This window comes from Myxocyprinus asiaticus, chromosome 23 (assembly GCF_019703515.2).
Source record: "Myxocyprinus asiaticus isolate MX2 ecotype Aquarium Trade chromosome 23, UBuf_Myxa_2, whole genome shotgun sequence".
Lineage (NCBI taxonomy): Eukaryota > Metazoa > Chordata > Actinopteri > Cypriniformes > Catostomidae > Myxocyprinus > Myxocyprinus asiaticus.
The window spans coordinates 28,819,554-28,846,022 of NC_059366.1; the positions used below are offsets into that span (position 1 = coordinate 28,819,554).

General features: G+C 37.0%; 2 protein-coding genes across 3 annotated transcripts; both read left to right on the forward strand.

Moving 5' to 3' along the window:
* Nucleotides 1-150: 150 nt before the first annotated feature.
* Nucleotides 151-3,808, forward strand: LOC127413877 (BLOC-1-related complex subunit 7-like). Its single transcript, XM_051651416.1, has 5 exons — nucleotides 151-420; nucleotides 1,715-1,777; nucleotides 1,901-1,944; nucleotides 2,134-2,154; nucleotides 2,261-3,808. The coding sequence occupies exons 1-5, from the start codon at nucleotides 289-291 to the stop codon at nucleotides 2,310-2,312; spliced, it is 312 nt and encodes a 103-aa protein (XP_051507376.1). The 5' UTR covers nucleotides 151-288; the 3' UTR covers nucleotides 2,313-3,808.
* A 2,023-nt stretch (nucleotides 3,809-5,831) lies between these two features.
* On the forward strand, nucleotides 5,832-26,302 carry cnnm2a (cyclin and CBS domain divalent metal cation transport mediator 2a). 2 transcript variants are annotated; one of them, XM_051651239.1, is made up of 8 exons: nucleotides 5,832-7,467; nucleotides 15,210-15,353; nucleotides 15,452-15,589; nucleotides 15,690-15,859; nucleotides 17,463-17,556; nucleotides 17,961-18,023; nucleotides 19,944-20,122; nucleotides 22,898-26,302. In XM_051651239.1, the coding sequence occupies exons 1-8, from the start codon at nucleotides 5,991-5,993 to the stop codon at nucleotides 23,108-23,110; spliced, it is 2,478 nt and encodes an 825-aa protein (XP_051507199.1). In that variant the 5' UTR covers nucleotides 5,832-5,990; the 3' UTR covers nucleotides 23,111-26,302. The 2 variants fall into 2 exon arrangements, with proteins under 2 accessions (XP_051507199.1, XP_051507200.1); XM_051651240.1 differs by lacking the exon at nucleotides 17,961-18,023.
* Nucleotides 26,303-26,469: the final 167 nt, after the last annotated feature.

Sequence of the window (26,469 nt, forward strand, 5' to 3'; positions counted from 1 at the left end):
AAGCGCTCGCGCTTGTTAAAGAGTGGCGTGCTGTCATAGCAACCATGTTACGTTCTGTTTCCGTTTGTCCTACGAACGCCGTCTCGTTTAAACGAGGCTTGTTTAAAAGAGTACACTCGGTATACTGCAGCCTTCAAAGGCCGCGTCCTATCTAGCACGCAGCCTTCGAAACGAGACACAGCCTGACTTCGCTTGACTGAACCAAGTTCTTTGTGTTTTTCGTAGTTTTGAATCTGATCTATCCTCGCACTTTAAATTGTCCCTCACCAGTGTCCGTAGTAAACAGTTATGGCTTCCTCCGAAACGCAACCTCGCTTCGGTCAATCTGTGAAAGGGTTACTGTCGGATAAGGTCACTTCTTGCAGTGGAGATGTGATCGCTCTAACTCGTCAAGTGTTAAAGGGATCCCGGAGCCAAGAAGTAAATATTGAACACGATATATAAACACGATTTTGTTTTAACTGCTATGGCGAAATAGCCGTCTGGCAAGCTGTTTCCTTCTTACAGCATAAACATAAGATATGACTACTAACCAAGAAACCAGCCTACATAGACATCATTTTTGGGCATCATAAGCCTATATATTATGTAGGGTACAACGGGGCTAAAGGCTCTGCGGGGTAAAGGGCTCCTTTCATTTTATTTTCTCACAAAACATCAAATAGCATCAAAAACTACCACAGCCACAGTACTTTACTAAACAACTGTTTGACACTATGATCTGGGCACAATTTTCCTGTTTTATTAGATCATTTTGTGTAATGTCTAAAGTTTGATTTTGAGATCATTTGATTTAATATTTATTTATTTTTACATTTATGAAGATAATGAATATCCTGGAAATTATCACATGCATTATGAAGCACAATACTTATTTGTCATTTTGAATTTTTTTTCAAGGTGATTCAGTAAGTGAAAGAATAGTATTTGGGGTAAACAGCCCCCCTGTTACAGGGGCTAAAGGCCCCTATTAAACACGTTGTATTTCTTAAGTGGGGGGGAAGAGGTTTGTTTTGAAAAATGGTCAAAGTTTGCTCACATTGACTGATCCAATCACAATGGAGATCAATTTGTTTATAGAATACTTAAGATGTAATGAAATGTCAAATGTGATTGAAATTAACAAGAAATGATGCACCCTTTTCTGAAGTAGTTATTTTGAATAAGCATTATCTTAATTTGTTAATTTGTATTAAAAACGATGCCATCTTAAAAGTATTTGTCTAAGTTGACAAATTGTGCACTATAACTATTGCCCTGGTATGTGCACTATATCAATATAACCCCCCTGGGGGCCTTTTACCCCAGGTGTGGTGTAGAATGCTCCCTCACCACCTTTAAAAAAAAAAAAAAGAAAAAAAAAAAGAATTGTATTCAAAACAACCTTCTGTTGTTATTTCTTTTAACACCAGTTATGCTGCTCCATCAATATTCTATAAAAATACATGTACTTCTTCAATCTTGAGACACTTTGTGACCAGAAAAATCTAATTTTCCTTACGGTGTGCCTTTAGCCCCATTGTACCATATCATATATGATATCCAAATATGCTGTCTTGGTATGCGGCTCACTAGGTTTTGAGAAGCAGCCAGAGTTAGACTCAATAATGCAGCTGACAATTACCTAATTAAAATTATGATTATTGTAAGTCTATTATTTATTATTATAAATAAATTGATATATTTTAATAAAAATGTGTCTTTTTCTTTGCAGCTGCTTAGTCAGGCAGCTAGAAATATGGTAATTCAAGAAGATGCAATTTTGCACTCTGAAGATGTAAGTAATGGATATATAAACTGGCTTTATTAGCCTATATTACTGTTATTTATATTAGTTTTGCTCTTTTCCATCTGTGTGCTTAAGGAAAGTGTAACTTTGAAAGATTATTTATGTTTACAGAGTCTACGGAAAATGTCTATTATAACGACCCACTTGCAATATCAGTAAGTATATGTGTATACAGTATATATTGTATTTATCTACATTAACACCATGTATATAGTGAATCATGATGGAAAATGGCCAATGCCAACTGAGAATTGATGACTGATTTAGACATTGCATGCATAATAGTGAAGGTTTGAGTTGTGAATAAGGAACACTGAAATTTATCTTTACTTTTTGTTCTCCAGGCAAGAAGCCATTCAAAAGAAGTAAGTCATAATCATTCAAATGTTTCAAACAATTGCATGATTTTTTCTTTTTTGGTATAGTGTTATGTTTATTCACCTTTCCTTTCTTTGTTCATGCATGTTACAGTGTAGAACGCTCAAAAAACCTGCAGGACCAGCTGAAACATTTGATGAAATAATGGAGCTGTGTGCATACACAAGCCTCCTTCTCTGATTTTTAATTGGTTTTCAACAGTAGATCAAACACTTTGAAACGCACACTGCTCACATTATTTGAGACTTTCTGAGAATTACTCATATTGCAAAGCAGTTATACTTTCAAAAGATACATAGACTTACCTCCTCCTGTCCTGTATGACCTACTTTTGGGTGGTCGTTTCAAAACAGCCGCAAGACCTTCAAGTGAAGGCTTTTCTGTTAGAGATTGTTTCCAGGGTTCATATTTGTCTTTTTGTATTGGTATAAATACAACGTGCAAGGTTTTTTTGTCTGATTTTTAAGCATTGATTTGCTTAAGAACATTTACTTTTAAATCTTGCTTAAAGAAAGGTCCCATTCACTGTTTAACAAATGTGTAAAAAAAAATTTTGTGGTATAAATGTGTATGTCTTGTTTTATGGTGTTTTTGTTGTGCCATATTTATTTGAACATACAATGTTTGTATGAAATTTCACTCAAAAACATTTCTGCATGATTTGTCAGTTAATTAATGAAGGGTATTTTTCTGTCAAAGCTTGGATTAACTTCATAAAATGTATGTGGACAAGTAAGACAAATGGAAGAAACGTGTCCTTTGGCAAGTGCAGCACAGGGATACATAATAAAGTGTATCCCACATGCAATATCAGCAGCTCCTCTGCAAGGGCAAGCAGATGGATGTCCTAGAGCGAGGCCTTGAACTCCTTTGGATTCGGCTACAAAGTTTTGAATTATGTCTGCAAGACGTGCGCATAGATTTTTACATGAGAGTCAAAATATAAGTATGAGGATAAAAGTCTACAATTGTTTCATTGTAACATCAGATGGAAATTTCATTTTTTCCCTTGATAATAATTATAGACAGTGATGAAAAATATTATTCAAGCAAAATTGTTGCATGTGCAGCAGGTATACGGCTAATAAAGGCCAAGCATTAATTTTAAGTGCTTGATAAGTGGTCTTGTACTCTGCACGTCAGCGCGTTCATACTCACAAGATCATGGGAGCTAGTATTGCAAACCTTGAGCTGGAAAGAATGTTCTGTACCTCCCTTAGTTCAACTTATCAGTGCCCAAGGTTTCTAATAATGCACTCTTATAACCCACAATTATGTGGTAGTTTAAAAGCAAGTCCTGAGTTAGGCATTAGTATTACTCTGTGTTTTTGTAAAAAGATAATGTCTTTTGTCCTTAAACATCCAAGATATGGATATTCTTTGAAAATTGTTGACAACTTTTTCAGTTGACTACTGTGTGAAACATTCACAGCAATCTCTCAGTGCAGTTGATTTTTTTCAGTTTGTAAATCAAATAGATTTTTGTTTATTATTTTATTAATTTAGGTTTAGAAAGATCAGTACTGGTGACAGTTACAAATATGCCACTGAGAGTTGCAGAGTGTAAATAATCAAACATGTTTCTGTAATTATATCTCATTGTATAATAAATTAAAAATATTTACAGAATTAAGCATGGTTGTAATGTTCTTGTGTCCTTCAATTTTATTTTTATTTTTTGCCTCAATGTAATGTTCTGCACAATTGAATGTGAATATAAAACTATAACTATATTCGTATGTAATGTATGTTCTGTACTGTAAATATGTTGTTTTTTAAAAAAATATGTGTCAACATCAGATAGCAGTCCATATCGGTTCGTATGTGCTATTTGTAGGGTTATGGCTCCCTCTACAGGCAAAATGTAACCAGACATTACGTGAGAGTAAATAATTGATCTGTGAAAGTGTTTACAATCTTTCGTGACTACAGGGGCCCCATTAACAATAATAGATTTTTAATATAGTTTTTTAATGTTTTATTTTCTTTAATATTTACCTATATTTATTTGTACTACAATATCCTATGCTTTACCACTGAGTAACTTGCATGCTTTAACATAAAATACCTTTAATATCAGTGAATCAGAGCTGGAAAGAGCAAAAAAGATAGTAACTAAACAAAACATCTCGTTCTTTCCCACTCTGAAACGTCACAGACTGATTGATCTGCTGTAAAATCTAGTTGTTTCAGGTGAACATATATTGTTTTGTGGTGTGTGACTTATAAGTGCTAATCAATGCATATGTGTTACATGTTTATGTATGGGGTAGAGAAGCACACACGTTTACAAACAAGTTGGAATTGCAGCTTATTCTTGGATTTGAGTTGATACACCAATTACAAAAGTTCGAACAATTAATTTATACAGTATACAATGTAATTTAACTTTACAGACTCATTAACATAATGCATAAAACAGATAACCCATATAACAATATTTGATTTCCAGAACATTCCCAGAAAGTTTGTTTTAGGTTATGTATGATGGAGGAACATTCTGTCTTCAATACAAGTTAGGCTCAAACAAAAGCAGTGGCATAATGTTGATAATCACAAAAAAAAAAAAAATAAATAAATAAATAAATAAAATAAAAAATAAAAAAACAGACTTGTCTCTCCTTTTATTAAAAAAAAAGTAAACCTAATCGTTACAGTGAAGGACTTACAATGGAAGTGAATGGGGCCAATTCTTGGAGGATTTAAAGGCAGAAATGTGAAGCTTATAATTTTATAAAAGCACTTAAAGGAATATTCCAGGTTCAAAACAAGTTAAGCTCAATCGACAGCATTTGGGCATAATGTTGATTACCACAAACATTTATTTAGACTTGTCCCTGTTTTTCTTTATAAAAAGCAAAAAGCTGGGTTACAGTGAAACACTTACCATGGAAGTGAATGGGGCTAATTTTTGGAGGTTTTAAATGCAGAAATTATAAATAAACCTTATAATTTTATAAAATGATCACTTACATTAATTATCCTTTAAAACTGGTGTATTATTTGAGCTGTAAAGTTGTTCCAATCGTCATTTTTACAGTCATTTGAGGGTTTTATGATTTGTTGATATTACATCATCATGGCAATAAAGTTGTAAAATTGGCTATAACTTTACACAGAAAAGGTTAGTAAGTGATTTTATCACACTAAAATCATGTTTACACACATATTGTTTATGTCTTGTGGCTATGACCTCCAAATTCAGGAACCTTTCTTCATACTGCAACATTACATCAATAGTTTACAAGCCATGTCTTGTTTTGCTCTATTGTTTAGTTAATCGGCCAAATACACAACCAAACTTAATATGTAGGATTTAATAAAAAATGTCAGATTTAATATGTAAGATTTGCTGGATCCCAATTAACCCCGAATCTTCAGCACGTTAATACAGTGCATTGGCTCGTAGTTTTACTGGCAAGACGCTTTTGGCCGCTACTGACCACTCCTACCTTTTAGCTACGCCTCATTTTAACCATTGATTGGTCTTTAAAAACACCCACTACCGCGTTTGAGTCCGTTAGGACCGCCTCTCCTGCAAGTTTCCGTGCAATATCATTGGATACGCTTTTCAGTAGCCCCACCCTATTTTGCATACATTATTCGATTGGTCAACTCAAACGTCAGTCAAGAGGCGTCCGTACAAACAGCAGTTGACATAGAGGCGTGCTGGTGTGTCATCGCGGTGCAGAGAGGCAGCGGTGCGCGGTAAGTAATGTTGACGCTTGGTGTCAGAAAGGCTGTAGAGAGGATGAAGGCGGAATCTGACTCCCTCTGACCGTGGCATCCTACATTCATTCACTACAGTCTGCCCACTGTTAACATGGTAGAGCAATGGACCGCAGTGCCCACTTCTAATATGGCGGCGCTGAACCGGGCTAGATCATTGACCGTTATGTTCTTAATTGTCAGCAGTTGTGTGATCAGCTGCACTAGTGGCACAGATGCACCAGAGGAAACTGTCATTATTGGCCTCAGACTAGAGGACACAGACGAGGTGTCTTTCATGGACGGAGGTTATTTGCGTGTCAGCGAGCGATCTCGTGTCAGGTTGAGAGTCTATGGGCAGAACATTAATAACGAGACGTGGTCCAAACTCGCCTTTACGGAACACGAGCGCTCGAGTGACCGCAGCAGCGCACCTGCGGAGAGCCAGAGCCCCGGAGACGCACCTGCCCTTCACCCCTGTGGCATCCGATCGTCCGATATCATCATTCTTCCCAACGTAGAGGTAAACAGAAAGACATCTGGGGTTATTGAAATAGAAGTGAAACCTCTTCGAAAAACAGAGAAGAGTAAAGCCTATTACCTTTGCATCACGACCGCTGCGCCGTCGGCCTCACCAGGCGCGCAGGACGCGTGGTCCGAGAGCACCTGGGTTTATCATGACGGTTATGACACCAAAGTGCTCGTGGTGGAGGAGAAAAAGTTCCTGTTGCCTTTCTGGCTGCAGGTGATTTTTATTGCCATGCTGTTGTGCTTGTCTGGCATGTTCAGCGGGCTCAATCTGGGACTGATGGCGCTTGATCCCATGGAGCTCCGGATAGTCCAAAACTGTGGAACCGAGAAAGAGAAAAACTACGCAAAGAAGATCGAACCAGTCCGAAGCCAAGGAAACTACCTTCTTTGCTCTTTACTCTTAGGAAATGTTCTGGTCAATACCACCTTGACTATTCTGCTTGACGACATTGCAGGATCAGGGTTGATAGCTGTAGTGGTGTCCACTATTGGGATTGTGATCTTTGGAGAAATTGTGCCACAAGCCATCTGCTCCAGGCATGGCCTGGCTGTTGGTGCCAACACAATATTCCTCACGAAATTTTTCATGATCCTCACTTTCCCCGCATCTTTTCCCGTAAGTAAACTTCTGGACCATGTTCTGGGACAGGAGATAGGCACTGTATACAACAGGGAGAAGCTGCTGGAGATGCTCAGAGTGACAGATCCATATAATGATTTGGTGAAAGAGGAGTTGAACATCATCCAAGGTGCTCTGGAGCTCAGGACTAAAACCGTGGAGGATGTCATGACTCCTCTGCGAGACTGCTTTATGATTGCCGGTGATGCCATCCTGGACTTCAACACCATGTCTGAGATCATGGAGAGTGGCTACACGCGCATACCGGTGTACGAGGGTGAGAGGTGTCATATTGTGGACCTGCTGTTTGTGAAGGACTTGGCCTTTGTGGATCCAGATGACTGCACTCCACTGAAAACCATCACGAAGTTCTACAGCCACCCTCTGCATTTTGTCTTCAATGATACAAAGCTGGATGCGATGCTCGAGGAGTTTAAAAAAGGTAAAATCGTATACAATTGCAATGTTTAAGAAAACCTCTTGGACATTATGTACTTAGAGTTATGCACTGTAAAAATGAAAAGATACTCAGTGCACCATTTGGGGTTCCTCAGGTGCCACACTGGCCAAACTTTCTAGAGATCCTCCAGACTCCCTTTTCATTTATCAGAGAAACGTACTTTTAGTTCCTGCATGAACTTTAAAGAACTTTAAGTACCGTCAACGCCTCCTTAAGTAACCCCATCATAAGGGAAATGCTTCAAGGCTCTTAAAATATATATTGAAGTTCATTGAGCACATAAGTAGGATATCTGGGGCTTATTTAAAGGTTTCCAGGTGGAGCTTCAGACAGTTCTCTGGTGTGTCAGCTGAGGAACCCCAAATGGTACCTTGGGAATCTTTAACATTTTTACAGTGTGGAGTATTCATTGTTAAACAGTTCAACTAGCCTATATGATAATTATTAATTGTGAAAAATGGGTCAGTTTGTTTTAATTTTATTATTAACCAATTACAATACTGACAATCCTCTAAAAGAGTGATGCCAAATCAGGGGCGTACTTAAACAGGTTCCATTGTGTATTTGGAAAGATTTTGTTTTTACTTTGTTAAACCTAGGAAAGAGAAACATATAAATATTAGGGCTCTGTATTTATGGTTCTCAGGCCTTTAGCCCCACACTGTCCAATAACATTCAGTAACATAACAATATTTAAAGCCGCATAAACCAGGATAGATTAAAATATTTGTCACAATTAATTTCTCGATTCCAGACGTTTCAGGAACTGTCAGCTTATGTTGTAGTCCTACATCATGATTTTAGCTTATTTCAACATTTAAATTAGGCTATCATATTTTAATATAACTAATTTTAAATAATCATAAGTCATCTTGAGGCCCCCTTAGGAAAAAAAGATTGTGAAACACTTCTCTAAAGTACCTGACAACTGCTTTCTGTATGAGATGTCAATGCTTAGCATCAGTAAGTAGTATTGTTGGTTTTAATGTAAGATTAGATGTCACTTTTAAAGATTTTACCTGTTGATTAATGGGATGATCTGTTCTCTCTGAAGTGTGGCACAGGCCACTGAATCAGTGGAAACAGTTCAAATGGAGTGCGTTGAACTTGATGTGAAAACTCAGCACTGGCTGTCAGTGATGCAAACCTGTCACTTGCATTGATTACCGAGTGATTGAGCAGAGTTCATGAAAAGACTGTATCCACTCCTGCCGGAGTGTACATCTGCATATTCAGCAGATCCAGGTTTATATATAATCCAAGCTTTTATTTTATGATGTTATGACTTTATATCACAACATAAGGCAGTGAAGCTCTTTTATTACTGCTTTTTGAAATGTATGATTTGGGAATCATTTGAACAGGGGCCCTTAAGCCACAGACTAATCAGTCTGGCTTGTAATTTTCACTGGCTGCTGCACTATTTAATTAGATCAAGATCTCTCAACTAGTGGCTGTGAATTATTATTTTTTTTTAATCAAACAGCAGTATCAGTTGGTCTGGAATGTTTTGCCGTTGTGCATTTCAATACAAATACGAATTTCAATCTTACTTTTGCATGCCATGTACATTTTATAGTTTGGCAGCTGCATTAATTCAAAGCAACTTAAAGGGATAGTTCACTCAATAATGAAAATTCTCTCATCGTTTACTCACCCTAACGCCATCACAGTTGTGTATGAATTTCTTTCTTTTGCAGAACACAAACAAAGATTTTTAGAAGAATATCTCGGCTCATACATTGCAAGTGAATGGTGATCAGACCTTTGTAGCTCCAAAATCACATAAAGAAAACATAGAAGTAATCCATAAGACTCCAGTGTTTAAATCCATATCTTCAGAAGCGAAATAATAGGAGTGGGTGAGAAACAGATAACAATGTAAATCCTTTTTTTACTCTAAATCTCCGCTTTCACTTTTACATCTGAAAGTCACATGTGGTGACTGATATTTTAACTTTCACATCTGAAAGTGAAAGTTAAAGTGGAGATTTAGAGTAAAAAAGGACTTGTATGGTTTTCTGTTTCTCACCTAGACCTATTATATTGCTTCTGAAGATATGAGTTTAAAAACTAGAGACTTATGGATGACTTTTATGTTTCCTCTGTGTGATTTTTTTGGAGCTACAAAGGTCTGATCACCTTTCACTTGCATTGTATGGACCTACAGAGCTGAGATATTTTTCTAAGAATCTTCGTTTGTGTTCTGCTTAAGAAAGAAAGTCATACATTTCATTTTGGGTGAACCTTTAAAATGCATTCAAAATGTATACATTAATATGCACAGTATACACTGGAAAAAAGACTAGTAAGATTTACTTAATTTTTATTTTTCGCAAGTTTTTGTAAAGTAAATTTAATGGTATAAAATTAAGTAAAATCTACTTCATGACATAATATTGATTAAAGTACATTTAACTTAAACATTTGAGTTAATACAGTAACTTTTACTTACAAATCTGATATATATCTTTTTTAAATGTAGTAAAACATAAATGAACATTTTGTTAGAACATTTCACATATTGAACTTTCTTTATAAACACTTAAACATGTACCACATGACATATAGGGACAGTGGCGGTTCACAGTTGTTTTCCGCTTCAGCACGCCCCCAAAGTTGTTTTTGGGGGGGGGGGGGGGGTTGGCTGTGTGGGTGCCTCATGCTCTATTCTATTCGAATACTTTGTTTCAAAAGTAAAGCCACAAGATGTAAACAATATTTATGTTAACATGATGTTACAGTGATAAAATCACTTACTAACCTTTTCTTTGTAAAGTTATATCCAATTTGCCATGACAGTTTAACCTGAAAACCCTAAAATGACCATAAAAATTATGATTTAAACAACTTTACAGCTCAGATAATACACAAGTTTTAACAGAAGCACTTGCTTCTGTTGCTGTTGCTGCACATGTAAGTGATTTATAAAATGATAAGCTTCATATTTCTCCCTTCAACCCTCCAAAAATTTGCCACATTCACATCCATCATAAGTGCCACACTGTAATCTCGATTTGTGCTTTTATTTAACGTAAAGGACGGACTATTTGAAATAATGCACAAAAATGCTGTCTATTGAACTTAACTTGTATTGAACCCAGAATATTCCTTTAAGCTTCACAGGAACCAGGTTACAGGTCCAGCTTATTCACAACATCAATTATTTGTTGGCAAATTCAGGCAAAGAACTGATATGTTTTGATTTAAAATGGATGAAAATAGGCTAAATCAGTTGTTTTAATTTAAGAACCGATGTTGATACATTTGCTCATTTCTATTCATTTTCTCCATGAGAAGGTACATTTGTTGAAAGATTCTGTATTCGACAGTGTCATTTTCAAACAGGTTGTCACCCTGTTGGGTAGGCAGACCACAGTAGCACCATGGCCCAACATTCCACAAATTGTGGCTCAACAGGAAATGGAGTTAAACAGATTTGGGCAACAATTGAGGTATGTGTTGTACAGTGTCAAGCTTGAGTCCATCAACAAAGCCTGTCTTAGAAGCCCCCACATCTCCTCTGTAAAGAACTCCATATCACCCACATAAGCCTTTCTCTCCCTTTCTTTGTTGTGACTCGGCATACCTTTCAAAAAATGTTTACTGAACACAAAAGTAGTGATATGCTGTTATGATGAAAGCTTGCTGTCACCTGATGTGTCAAAGGGCAAGTGACCATTCTAGTACCCTCTCATTTATCTCTGTTTTGCAATTAATTATTTGCATTTCCAGGCTATACCGTTACATTGTTGAATTTTCCATTCTGATGTGCTTTATTGATCCTTTTTGCATTGATGTTTGTTACAGTATGTAAACCGCTTTGATTGTGGCTTTTTTTTAGACTTGGCTTCTGTAGTCTTTAAAAATGACTCGTCAGGAATGAGAGGTAATTGTGATCAAAATGTTGTGGGGTTGGAATGTGTAATCCTGTAAGCAGGGTCAAGAATTCACAGGGTTAATTGATGTTTATGTTGACAAAACAAGGCGCATTTAACAGACTTAAACATAAATCGTGTTGTAAACAATTTTCCAGTGAAGGGTCTTTTAAGATTTATGCATTGTTGGTACAGTAACTGAGTGGTTAACCGATATCAAAAAAGGTCCTTGGGATGACAAAAGTTTAGAGCTAAAATATGAAAACATGCTCCAATCTCTCTGCCTTTCACACACACATGCACAAATATACACTGTCTATAAACCGTACCCAGCAATATACAATATCTCCCCACCCTCTATCCACCTTTCAAACTCCTACAGTTTTCATTGATATTTTAATAAGTATTTAAAAAACTTAGGCAGGTGCACATTTCGTTTTAGTGTTAAATGGTAACATTTGTATTCGTTTACATTAGTTAATGCAATAGATAGCATGAACTAATAGTGAACAATGCTTTTACTGCATTTATTTATCTTGGTTAATGTTAATTTCTACATATATGAATACATTGTTTATATTAAAAATGTATACATGTACATTAACTTTAATGCAATATTATCCTATAATGCAATAACCAAGATTACAAAATGCTGTAAAAAAAAATCTATGATCATTGTTAGTTAATAATACCTAATGCATTAACTGATGTATGTTAATGAACAAAACCTTACTGTAAAGTCTGTACCACACATGAAAATCAAGTTATTGTAGATTGTAATGTGTGTATTTAAATCTACCAGTCTGAACCTAATCATTTAAATGGGTAGTTACTTAAGGGCATTGCAGTAGTTTTGCTTTTATTGTGTTCATCATGCAAGTTTTCAGTCTGATTCTCAGTTATTCACTTTTTTAATTGGACTTTTTTTGGCCCAATAAGTTTCCTATGTATAGATGCTGTGATTTTTGGACTTTTACATTTTTCAACAATTTTTAGTGTTATTAAATAGCAGACAAGTTGATAAGTGTTTAGTCTGTCAGGAAGCTTTATTGTCTTGACATTGACAATGTAAATTTCAGTGACTAGAGGCCAACATAGTGATGTGTTGATGCACTGAAATTGAGCAAGCAAATGTTTATCAGATACATAAATTTTTTTTTTTATCATGTGTTTGAAATCACTTTTTATGGGCAGTTGTTCTGTGTGAGTCATATGTGTGTCACAGGGGGAGAAAAGTGAATTTATTGTGAAGCACATAGTAATTTCTATTTCCGGAGTGAAATATTAAAAAGACTGAAATAAGTCTTTGCCTTTGGGAACCTACTGTTATATTACTGTTTAAAAGAGGATCAGATAAAAAAGGACCATCGCCTTGATAAGTGTCTGCGACATTTGTAAGATGTTCCAGTGAGGCATCACAGACTTGCCACCCACAGTCCCACTGACTATTTATAGGGAAATTCCATTATGGAAAATATCAATGGAAAAACCTCATTCCATAAATAAGGTGGGAATGTACAAACTGTGTCTGTATGTGTTGTCTAGAAAGCATGAGTTTACTCTGAGTCATCTTGGTTCTGCTCACTTGATCACAAATGTTTAATGTAGAACGTTCTGTAAAGCATTCCATCAATCCGTCTTTAAGAAGTTTTTTGGTGGGAAACTCTGAAATAATGTTTTATAATCGACATCCATGTCTCAAGCATAGAAGAGAATCGAAGAGCCTTCTCAGACACCAGTGGTCATATTTCTTATGTCTTGGCAGCTGTGGGAGAGCTATGGGCTATGTCTCTACATCAGATGTCTATACTTCAGTTACATCTGATTTAGGGTGAATTCAGTTTGAAAGTGAGCATTACAATTCCCTACTCACTGTGAAGAGCAGGCCACTTAAAGTGAGCTCTCTAATATGTGCTGGGCTTTACTTTCTTATATGTGGCCATTTGGAATCCACTACACATAAACATTCAATAGTGTCACTTTGTTGTTAATCAGAAAGTTACTTGGTAACTTTTGGCAGCAAAATTAATGCTTACAGTTAAGACTTGTAGGAAACTTCTGAATCTTTAATTAAAATGTATTCAACTTGTGTACAGTCTGTCCATGTGCCGTTTGGTAGAAACAAACAAATATGTAAAGGAATATGTTCTGTTGAAACTGTATATTGCTTGGGTGTACGAGAGCAAATAAGCGGCTGTCTACACAAACATATTTTTTGCACCCATTTGTGCTGTTTTTCTTATTGTTTTTCTGTGTAACAGGGGCTAGACGGACATCATTAACTATTGCGCTGCATCCGCTGTTTGTTCAGCGTATCGCGCTCGAGCACCGCATTTTTAAGATGCCATTTCAAGTTAAAAGAACATGAGGTTGAAAAAAACGCATCTCGAGACACCTGCATTCTGTTCCAATCATTGCGCTGCATCTGGTTTTTTTAATGGAAGAAGAACAACATGTTTGGAGTGAAAGGCTCCTAAAGGTTTTAAAATCCCAGGTGAGATAAATAAATGATGAGGACATCCCACACAGGATAGCATGATTTTAATAGGCAAAATTACTTCCATGAATTGACTATTAGGATTACCAATCGCTAACAGCCTTGTGGAATGGCCCTTCGTGAAGCAATTCAGTTGCTCGCTTTTGTTTGGAACGACTCATCGAGTAGCGTCCCCCTCGGGCAGTGTTTGGAATTCACCCTTAGTTACTTGCTCAGAAAAACTCGAAGGGTGACATAACATTTATGCCTTTTGTGTACACTTCAAAATAAGTTCTTGAAATTAGTTAGTCTTGTCTTTTTTTATTTGCTGTTGAAGCCTTTGTGACACTGTGTGGGTATTTCTTGGAACCTTGGAACAATGGTCCTTCTCTAGGTCCTTCGAACGTAGGACCTACTTGTGTTTTCTGTTTGGCTGCATATCAAGTAATTTATTGTCTGTAGTGTGTTGAGGAGTAGCTGCTTAAAGATCGGGGGTATGAGATGTGGGCTGGCACAGAAAACTAACTCCAATTAGATGATAAGCAGAAAGCTGTTAAACAGATTTTTATTTAGAGATTTTTATGTTATTTTCTCACTGTTTTAGAAGTCAGACTTTGCGGTTTTAAATGGACACAAACCTATGTTTCCTCAGGCAAGTAATTTTGCATACTGAATCAGGCCTGAACGTCTCTTGACAAACTACAGGATCAAGTAAGACCAGTCAGTCATTAACTCAGGTTTCGCTGCTTAGACAGAGCTGCCCAGTAGTTTTTCCAAAGAAACCTTTACCTCTCTATGATTCAGCTGGCATTTACTGGCATTTATGGAAAAGTCTCATATGGACACCCTACATAGTGGATTGCCACACTCACGCTGGTGAGCGCATCGCCCAAGTGGAATGGAAACTTCATTTTGGATCTAATATTAGCTCTGGCTCCGGAAAATTCCTTTTAAATGATCACTAGCTGAGAAACAGGAAAAGAATTTTCTTTAACATTTTGGTTGACAGTACTGGGTAGGAATTTTTTAAGCAGCTTATCGAGGAGGTCCTGGGAAAACAGATGTGGAACCATGAGAGATTTGCTAAGAAAACGCGATGGATTGTTGTCTGGCTCACTCCAAGAGCCTCTTGTTTGAACAGTTTGTTTGGTCACAATTGTCAAATACTAACTCTCACATAGATCCGTTCAGAATGATGATTTTAGTAAGCATCCGTGACATATTTCATCCATAAACCAACAGAACTGCAATTCTGTGGGTATTTGTGCATTTGTGGTTGAAGAGAGTTAGGACCACCATGTTAGATTAGATCTGATTCTGAAGAGAGATACGTCCTAACCTCATAAGGGTGTTTTTTTTTGCTCTGGCAGGTAAATCCCATTTGGCCATTGTCCAGAGAGTAAATAACGAAGGGGAGGGAGACCCGTTTTATGAAGTTCAGGGCATCGTCACGCTAGAAGACGTCATTGAGGAAATCATCAAATCTGAGATTTTAGATGAGACTGACTTGTACAGTGAGTGTTTATCAATTTAAACTAATTTCCCATGTATTTCAGTCTCACAATTCAGGTGCAAACACGTAACATTGTCTTTTTCTTCTTCCCAATGAAAGCTGACAATAAGACAAAAAAGAGGATTGTTCACAGGGAGAGGAAACAGGACTTCTCAGCTTTCAAACCCACAGATAATGAGTTGGGGGTGAAAATATCACCGCAGCTTCTGCTGGCCACACTGCGTTTCCTGGCAACAGGTACTGATTGTTCAGCATGTAACTACATGCGTTTTTTATATTTTTATGATTATTAACTGAAACATATAAAGCATTCTTTAATTTGTTTTCTTCCCTTCAGAGGTGGAGTCCTTCAGTTCAGCTCAAATGTCAGAGAAAATCCTTCTGCGTTTGCTCAAACATCCTAACGTCATCCAGGAGCTCAAGTATGATGATAAGAACAAGAAGATGTCAGAGCACTACCTCTTTCATCGCAACAAGCCTGTGGACTACTTCATCCTCATCTTGCAGGTCAGAGCGTCCTCCGCTGTATTTTATTTTTATGAGCTTGATTTCTGATTGCATGCAATTTTTTTTTTCAATGGCCAGTACAAATATCTAGAGAGTAGAGTGGCCAGTGGTCGATTTATACAGCAGATATACTGTATACATAATGCAGTTTAGTAACAGCAAAAAAATCTAGACAATAGGGATTGACATTTTGATTAATTTTGCTGTCGAGTACTATAACACACACACACACACACACACACACACACACACAAAGTAATGACTTGAAATTTAGAATTTAAGTTCAACATTCAACCTTTGAACCTGTTTTTCTTATGAAAAAATGAGCACTATGCATAAAATAAAAAATATATGCTCTCACACATAGAAAAATACATTCCAAGTCTTCTAAAGTGAAACAATCACAATAAATAATGAAAGAATGTTATTTTTTGGGTGAACTATTCATTTGACAACATCATGCATGTTACATCATGAGTTGTAATGGCAACATTTAGGTGAGGGAAGCCCATAGCAGACAAAGGCACAAAGGAAAATCAAATTGCAATATTTGAGTAGTGTTTTTACTAGTCGAATATTTAAAGCTGAATGAGTACTCGATTAATTGGTTGCTCAGGCACATACCTAGAAGACAAAATTGCTGAAATGAAATGAACGCTTATTTTACACAATATTTCAAATTGAATTTTTTCATTATCCGTTGACAGGCTTATGATAGATTTAGGAACTGTTAGAAGGTGTAGGTACTGTAACACGTCTGGTAATCGGCATTACATTTTTTAATGTAAATGTTTAATTAATTGTTTTATTTAGATAACAAAATAATGTTATTTCTCGATGGTGATCATTTAAAAAAATGAAAATACATTTTAAATACATTTTGAAAATCTAAATAAAAAAAAAATGTTGGTAAAATTAACAACAGAAAATATAAATACGCAAATATTGTCCGATAAATTGGCCTGGATGATATCCCAGTCTCAATCTAGTCACAACCTCTGTAGGCCTTGAGCTATGAATACAAAGTCATGGAATTAACATTGAAATCTTGAAGCTTCACATTCAGACAAGAGCAACACAAAATCTTTGTTCCAAAACCTAGTGAGCTGCCTAACTAGAAAGCATTTTAAAGCATCTGTAGGCATGCTCCTGATGCAAAGGTTGTTCTAAAAGGTAGGCAGCAGCTTTATGCTGCCTTCTAAGATGTCTCACTTTGGCTGAATTCTAAGACAGCATCACATGTATCCATAACGGAGAAGGCAATCTCAGAATGCATTTTGTTAAGCTCTGTGAAAAAATGGGGGGGGGGGGGAGTCATTCAGTCTAATTAAAAAAAGTATTATTTTACTGAATATTTGTGTGTGCTATTTGAGTCTGAGTTTTGTGAGACTCGTGGACTTCTTGTAAGGAGCGATATTTGTGTGGCCTTGTAAATTTCTGTCCGTGAACTAAGTGTGTTCCAATTGAGTCACTTTTGCGGTACCATTTCAGTTAAGATGCTGCCTTAGAATGCTCACTAGTTTTTGGAACAAAGATTTGGTAGCCAGATAACAATAGTCATTGAACATTACAGTATGAAGAACCCTTTCTCTCTGGCCCACAGGGAAAGGTGGAAGTAGAGGCTGGAAAAGAGGGAATGAAGTTTGAAGCTGGTGCCTTCTCCTATTATGGAGTACTGGCCCTAACCTCATCACCAGGTCTGAACAATGGTTTATCTCATCGCACATACAAACCACATGCTTAGATGTTGAAAGTAATTGATCTTTTAATGAATAAATGAAATCTATGATCTGCTCTGGTTGTGAAAGGAAGTGATCATCTTCCAAAAGCAGTTTTTGTACACTCTCCTATGGTTGATTTCTTTATTTTAAATGACTCTTTCCACCAAACTGTGCATGATGTATGATTCTCTACAGATGTATTATTGGATTTATTTGGGCATGTAGAATAACTAACCCCTGTAATCAATCAAATTATGCAAATGATTACTTTTTTAACTTCTTGATTGAAATTCTATTTAAATCATGTTTTCCTCCCCACAATTTCCTTCTCTCTTGCCCTCCTTCTCTTTTTCCTTCTCCCTTTTCCTCTTGCTCTCCAGTTCCCCTCTCCTTGTCTCGAACCTTCGTTGTGAGCAGGGCAGAATCACTGGCAGGATCTCCAGGTACCACACTCGTTTCTCCACCCTTTCACACTTTTCTCTGAATCCTTGACACTCTTTTTTTTCATTAATCCTTGCATACAGATTCAGTCAGTCTGAAGATCTGATTGGTGCACATGACTTTACCAGAAGTGGTTGTGTGCTCTCTTTTATCAGAGTGCAGTGTTTCTAATTTTGTCCCTGGTCTCAGTTCCAAAGTGTGTTATTCTCTGTCCAAGGTCCTAATTTTCTTCTACAGTAAATGTTTTTGCACTGTCTGATAAGAATTGCAGATAACGGGAGCAAATATGCAAATGACTGATAAAAAACAAGAATTCACTTCAGATGGGGTCTGTTTGCTTGTTTTGCTCTCTGCCACTTTATTTTCAGATTTTCGTAATGTGTCCATAAGTGCACAGTATCCTTGCATGTTTTATTGAATGCTTTATATTTTTTTTAGCTGTTATGAATAGAAATGAAGAAAACCATGAAGTCCAATAAAAACATATGAACTATATTTATTTACAGCATTTATTAATCTTAATGTTAGTTTATAAAAATACAATTAAATAGTTCATAATACATTAACTAATGTTAACTTATACAACTTTTGATTTTAAAAATGTATTTGTACAGTATATGTTGAAATTACCATTATCCAATATTAATAAATGCTGTAAAAGTATTGTTAATTGTTAGTTCATCTTTACTGTGTTGTTAATGTTAACAAATGGAACCTTATTGTAAAGTGTTACTGTAACATTTTATAATAGCTTTAAAAAATAACATTACACTTTAGAATTCATGACCCATCATTAGTTATGTATATTCAAATAGTTAAAAATGTCACTTTGATTCATATATTTTCATATAAAATATGAAAATACAAAGTAATGTTTGTTTATGATTTATTAAAGTTATTAAAGCATTACCCAAATATATATGAAAAAAGTATTTAGTAAAAATAATAGACATTAGTATTTATTTATTTTTTCACAAATTTCCATATAATCCAAAATTGTTTATGTAGGTCACAAACGTTTTTATACTCCAGTCCGCTTATCTAAATTGGAAGAAATCCACACGGTAAACGTCTGACCTTAGGATTATACACATTCCTGTAAAATGACTGTTGCACTGCTTCCCCATGGACACCCTTTGAACTATTTCTTTAAGAAGTAGAGCACTTAATCTTATTTTGATTAAAACCTCTTCACCATGCATTACTTGTAAGCTATTATGCAGATGTTTCGATCTTTATTGTTATGTCACTTTCTGACATAGTTTGTGGTGTAAAAAAGGGAGTTTTTACCTGGTAAAAAGAGGCATGGAAGCAGGTGTCTGCTTTGAGTTTTGCTTTGAGCATTAGATTTGAGATGTCTCTCTAAAAAGTGACTAGGGACAAATCGTTGCATTGGCTAATTGGTTGTTTGTCCTTACCGTGTGTTACCGTGTGTTACCGTGTGTTGAATATTTTCCTCAATGTTTGTTTTGGCAGGGAAGGGTCTAAGCTTCAAAGATTTAAGTTGCTTAATGCTAACTAATTGCTATTTGATAATGTTGCTACAGTATATAAATAAGTCCTCAGTGGATTTCTGGCAGGGAATATATAAGCTTAAAAGTTCTAAGTGCTTTATTATTGACAAATTGGTTGTTTCCCCCTTATTATTGTTGGCTGATTATTTACTACATAAGTGCTCAGTGGGTTTGTGGCAGAGAAGTATCTAAGTCACAGCTGCTACATCACAAATTTGGATATTAAATAAATGAAGCTCAAATTTTGTGTCTAAATACACAACAATATTCCAGTACGCGGTTCACGAGTATAGAAAGGGTATACAAAATGAATGGAATATCAGAGAAGCATCTTTACAGCTTGTTTGCACCATAGTAGCACCAGCAGATGACCACTGACCAACATGTCACCCTTTATTTGCTATACAGAAAATAAGTCACCTCCACGACCATTCGGTCTCAACCACTCCGACTCCCTGAACAGGACTGACCGGATGGAGGCGGTCACCCCCACACTGGGCAGCAGCAACAACCAGCTCAACTCCTTCTTGCAGGTCTATGTGCCAGACTACTCCGTGAAAGCAGCCTCTGATTTGCTTTACATCAAGGTGTGGATACTACTCAACTCCTTTAAAAACTGTTTCATTTGAAATGTTTAGGTAATGGTACGTCATGCAACCTAGAATGTTTACTGAAGTTTGAGACAGATTTTGCCTCTGAAGTTACTGTCTGATCAGTCGTGTTGTTGTGCATAAAAACTGACCAAAGAAACATATTTTTATTTATATTTTTACAAATATTTTACATATACATACATTATATTCATTTAGATCAGTGGTTCTTAATGAGATTTGCTTCAATACCCAGATTTTACATTGGACATCAAGTGGTGAACCAAGACAAAATGATTTATTTTACTAAAGTAAACATGCATGGGCCCAACATGGATTGAATAGGAAAACTGACAATTATGTAAATGCATAAACAGCAGATGATTTACAAGCTAACAAATGGAACACACACTGGCCTTAGTATTAGTATATGCCACATTACCGAAACAATTAGCAAATTTGTGGCAAAATACCGCAGACTTTGATTGGTCGCACGGTTATTGACGTCAGCCACAAAAGTGTCTCTAAGCAAAACTCCTCCCTTTTAAAAGTAGATAAGTAATGGGTGAATGTACTGTCAGTTGGTTGTTATCGCAAAATAAACCCTGACAGGATGATTTGAGGAGTCTTGTATCAACCTGAAGGGGTTTATTGGCGATAGCAACCGGCTGACTGTACACTATCCAGCTTATTACAAGACTACTGTGACAAGGAGAGGGTGTGGCCGGGCTGCAAGGCTGCATGGCCGGCGCTGAATCAGCTGATCAGCGGGAGAGTGAGATAAAGGGGAGCCGGAGATGCCAGTTCGAGAGAGAGACGCACGCGGCCATGTTGTATGTGTGTCTGTTTGTTCATGTTTGTTTTATGTTGAGTTTCTTATTAAACTTTACTGTTCAGCCGGTTCCCGCCTCCTCCTTGCCCATCCTTTAACTGTTACAGTGGTGCAGAAACCCAGGAGGGAGGAGGGATGCACTGTCGCAGAGTCCTTGCCATTGCCATTCGCCAGGGGAGCAGCCGTGGCCGTCTGCCTGGGGACGGAGGGGTTGCTGCTGGCCGCCAAGAGCCGGAGGAACCGTTGCTGTCTGCCGAAGAAGGGGAGGAGCGGTTCCATCTGCCAGGGGCCAGAGGACTCACTGCCGTCATCCGGGGGAGGAGCGAGCTGGCATCTGCCAGAGGACAGAGAAGCGGTTGAGGACCGGGCGACAGTGCGTCCGGGAGCCGGGGAGCAAGTTCTTTTCTCTCTCTCTCACTGTGTCTCTGCTCACCCTTTCCCTGTCCCCACGCCTCCCCGGACCACCGGCTGACAGAACGGCTGGAAGGGCAGCGTCTCCCCTCCAGAGATTGGGGGGCATGGCCGGGCCATGTGGGGGGAGTTTGTCAGACCGGTGGCGCCTTGGCCTGAATCAGGCGGGGGAGGAGTGTGACGAGGAGGAGGGCATGGCCGGGCCGTGAGCGGGAGAGCAAGATAATGGGGAGCCGGAGATGCCAGTTCGAGACAGAGAGACGCACGCGGCCACGTTGCATGTGTGTCTGTGTTTGTTTATGTTTGTTTTTATGTTGAGTTTCTTATAAAATGTTTTTACTGTTTAGCTGGTTTCCACCTCCTCATTGCCCATCCTTTAACTGTTACAATTACCTACCAAATAAATAAATAAATGAACATGAAATATTTTAGTAAAAATTATTTTATTAACTTACTTTTAGAGATCACACAGTGATCTGAGAAGTAGGAAAGATGACTCGCAATATCCGGATGACCGATCTCGTATAAATTTATCCTCAGATGTGCGATTGTAATTCAGAAATATCAGACTGCTAGATGGTGCCATGGACCAATCAGAATCAAGTATTCCAGATACCCATGCAATAAGCCTATTTATTTTGCTGTCTTAACTATGAGAGATAATATTGTTAATATAAGTTGTAATTGATTTTTTTAATTTAGTATTGTTTTTCCCCGCTGTCCATGGCTCTATCAAAATAGACTTGCAACCCATTTTTGGGTAGCAGCTCGCAACCCATCAGTTGATAGCCACATATTATTGGACGATTTTATCCAAGGCAACTGAGAAATTGGAAAAAAAAAAAAAAAAAAATTACAAACACCATAAATTAATCAGAAGGAGCCAACTATAGTATCAGTGCAGCAAAGTAAATTTCCTAAGTAGACCAGAATAACCTTCAAATATTTACAAGTCTGAGTCTACCTAAATAATCTGGGATTTAAAATCAAATTTAAACCTGGAAATAAAGTTTTAGGATTTAAAACAAAAAATTTTTTGTCGTAAAATATACACGAAAAATTTCAGATTCTGATTTCTAGGTTGCTAATCAAGCAAATGTGTGATCATGTTAACTCCTTTGTACGAAAGGTTACCGGTATATTTCCTAGCTTTCTTTTGAAGCACACAGGATGCTCTTTGGAACATTCTGAAATCATGCTGGGATAACATGGATCATCAGGTTTTGCACAAACTTATGGAGCCCAGGCCAGCTTGAGTGCATGCTGTCATTAAAGAAAAAGAAAGACATACCAAATACTGACAAATTCTGAAATTGATGTTGATTTTTCAGCTTTTCTCTTAAATTATTATGCTGATAATATAATTTGTAATGGTAAAAAAACTTTAAATTAGAAAAATGCAAAACAGAAGCATTTTCTTGCTAGTGGACTGTGACTTTTAAACCTCACTGTACAGAAACTTGAAAAATTGTTTGTTTGATGCAATTTCCCACCTTACAGGTCATTCATTCTTTTCCACTCTCTCTCAGGTGACCCGCCAGCAATATCAGAATGCCCTGATGGCGTCCCTTATGGACAAAACGCCTCAGTCCACAGACAGTGAGTTCACCAAGATTGAGTTGACCTTCACTGAACATCAAGATGGACTGTTGGATGAGTCAGCCTCTCTTTTGATCCAACAGCAGAGCTCCACCAATGCACACAAAACCAACCACACTGCTCACAACGACGGGGCTATTTAACTAACCTCAGCAGAGAGAGGGATGACAAAAAGAGGGAGAAAATGTCTGAGAGCGTGTGCACTGCTCTATTAGCCTCTCCCTTTCCATGTAGTGAGCAAAGGCCTTCATGTACACTGGGCAGCTTCACTTTTGAGTCCTCTCATCGTGGTCCATTTAAAGGGGATTGGAACATACGCATAGACTGTTAAAGTGAAGGACTGCATATCCCACAATGCATGCATGCACTAATGACCTTAACACCTTTTGTAGGCAGCGGTTCGGTCAGGGACCACCGATGTCATTTTGCTCACTCATCTACTGACCGAAGACATCACTCGAGATGGAGACAGCTACAGCACACTTGAAATACACACTTGGTCTCACACACTTTCACTTGGAGGTGTCCATTCGAAGAGAGACTAATTACAGCTACAAAGGAGCAAGAATTCAGTCACGAAAACCACCTCTGGGACTCTTGAAGAGGTGAGGAGCCACACCTCGCCAGACAACAGAAGGACAAAGATGTAATGGTGCCTTTAGACAATACTGAGTTACTCTTTGCTTTGTCAACAAAGCAGATATAGAGACCCCTGAGGGCCCAGACGACACAGAGCTCTCCCAAATCTTCCGTGCTGGACTCAGGAAGCTCAAGCAAATGATAGGAGATATCTGCGACCAGGAAATTTCCAACACCAGTAAACACTCACAACATGTTCCGTACAGATATATAACACCAAGCCCAATACACCTTTTCAAGGATAGTCAGAGCCAGAGCTTAAGAATACTTCTCAGCCTATTAGAAGGCCAGGACTGAGAGGCCTCATGACCAAAGACATTTGACAAGGACAACAAGTAACAGGAATCACATTGTGGTTCACTGTGGATGTAATGATATCTAAGGTCTTACAAATTTGGTCAACTCACAGCAACCCTAAACACGACGTGCATAAGCAGGCAAAACAGTGTTTGTCTGGAATGTGCCAAATAATAAAGGTTTTGACAACAATTTCTGCAATTTCCATGTTAAGAGTTTGTGTCTCAAACATGAGCAGATATGCTATGTACAGTGTTTGCAGTACAAAGAAATCAAATGTGTTTACATATGAGGGCATTTTTCATCTATATATAAAGAGAGATCTTTTTTTTTTTTTATCCTGATTGTGCTGAGGTACAGTGCCACCTATTTTAAGGTGAATAGAGTATAAATGTCTAACGACTGTTTCCATTTTTATGTATGTCGGACCACTCTTTATTAACAAGATGTTTTGATTTTCAATGGTTTAGCTGTAATCACATAACTTTTAAATGTTTTTTAAAGTCACACCTGCATTTAGAACCTCAAAGAAACTTCTTAAGGACAAGCTTTCTGAAGGCTCAGTAACTTAAAACTCATCATCTTCAAACTCCATAACCTCAAGATTTTGATTGCTCTTTTATCTTATCTTTCTTTATAGGAAAAAAGCTATCCATGTAGGACTCAATGTCATGGGATTTTAAAAGAGGTACTTGTTTCGATTTGTCAGTAAAAAAAAAAAAAAGATGAAAATAATTCACCATTAATGTATTTATTTTGGTTTTAGCATGGCAAGATCACATTTATTCTCTTGATACAAAAGGGGAAAGACTCTCTGGCTGATGTTTTGTCTACCGTATATGTTTGGGTTCATGACTCATTCACGTCTCAAGTGTTTATGTAGCAACCTCTCAGTGCAATAGTGCAACAGCTATGCAGGGACAATCATGACCATAAATAATGTGCTCACAGGTAGGACATGCAGGAAGAAAAATCAGAAAATAAACTAGCAGAATTTAATAAAAGAGGCTTAGATGTGATGTAGATTAGATTAAAGGCATAGTTCACCTGAAAATCTCTCAACACTCATGTTGTTAAAACCCATATGTCTTTCTTTGTTCCATGGACCACTAAAGGAAATGTAAGGGAAAATTCCACAGAAGAAAAAGTCATACAAGTTTGGAATAACATGGGGGTGAGTAAATGACGGAACTTTCATTTTTGGGTGAAGTATCCTCATAACATCATAGCAGAAATGTTTAGTGAAGAAGCTTGAGATGTTGAAAGTGAAATATATATTGTGGAGTCTTTGTCATTCTGTGGACAAATGAAGGCTTCTGTCAACATTCCTATTCTTATATTCTTACATCATGTGTTTTCAACTGCTTATTCCATTATTTTTCACACTGTGGTAAAGACAACACCCTTCAGTTAAAGCATTTGGTGATGTCCTAAACATTGGACAGTGTTTTTTGGTCAGATTACCTGTTTAAGAAAAGAGGAAATGTCGAAAAAAAAATGTGGTGCTCTAACATGCGGTTTGAGTCTATCACACTGCTGTTTTTTTTTTTTGTTTTTTTATCTTGAATGTGTATAGAGATACTGTACAGTCATAAATCAGAGTTCTATTGTATGCTTACATTCTATAAACCACACAATACTATATCAGATTTAAATATATATAATATGCAGATGGAAATTGCTATAATAAAACTATGTTTGACAACTTTATGGCTGCCTGTATTTTTGATTATTTGATTTGAATTTTTAATGATTCTGAACACTTTGTGGGCTAGTGGATGACATTGTTTTAACAATGGCCAATACAGATGACGATATCAAAAAGGCACGGTGGCTATCAATTGAAACTTAAATATAATGGAATTAAAATGTACACAAAATAACTAAAAGTATATTAAAAAAAAAAAAAAATTAAAATGCTTAATCCACTGACAAATATTTCCGTACAATTTGGAACTGACAAAAGGGGAGATTAACACTTCTGTTAATCTACAAAGCAGGCAGAGTTATCAGCTAATACAAACAATTAAAAAATTGTAGATATTGGCCTAACCAAATGACACTTCTTTATGCGATGGCTTTTAAAAGGTGTTATTGAATGACCACCAGGGGGTGCTGCAGAACAGAGGGACTGCCCTTTTACTTTTATTTGACCTCACTAAATACGAAATCATGCCACACCATTGAAAAAAAAAAAAAAAACAAAACTGTGTAACATGGAAAATCTGAAAATGAAAAAATATGAATAAAAGAAAATAACACCCATTTCATAAGAAAGCATTCAAATTTATTTCTACATTAAAACTACAGTAAGATTGAGTCCTCACATTCTCTGAGATCACAGTTCTCTTTACAGTAAAGCACAACATAAACCCTAAACACACACACACACACACACACACACACATAAAAAAAAAAAAAAACAACATGCAGGAAAATGTTGCTAAAACAATCTTCAATAATCCAACAATAAAATTAGGAAACAATAATAATAAAAAAAAAAACAGTTCACAACAGTGACTGACTGAAATGCTATGGATCCTGATAACTTCATGAGAAGACATGG

Coding starts and splice junctions, on each gene's coding strand:
- LOC127413877 (XM_051651416.1), top strand. CDS start 289: ATGGCTTCCTCCGAAACGCAACCTCGCTTCGGTCAATCTGTGAAAGGG. Junction 421..1,714: donor AGGGATCCCGGAGCCAAGAA/GTAAATATTGAA, acceptor TTTTCTTTGCAG/CTGCTTAGTCAGGCAGCTAG. Junction 1,778..1,900: donor CAATTTTGCACTCTGAAGAT/GTAAGTAATGGA, acceptor TTATGTTTACAG/AGTCTACGGAAAATGTCTAT.
- cnnm2a (XM_051651239.1), top strand. CDS start 5,991: ATGGTAGAGCAATGGACCGCAGTGCCCACTTCTAATATGGCGGCGCTG. Junction 15,354..15,451: donor AGATGAGACTGACTTGTACA/GTGAGTGTTTAT, acceptor TCCCAATGAAAG/CTGACAATAAGACAAAAAAG. Junction 15,860..17,462: donor ACTTCATCCTCATCTTGCAG/GTCAGAGCGTCC, acceptor TCTGGCCCACAG/GGAAAGGTGGAAGTAGAGGC.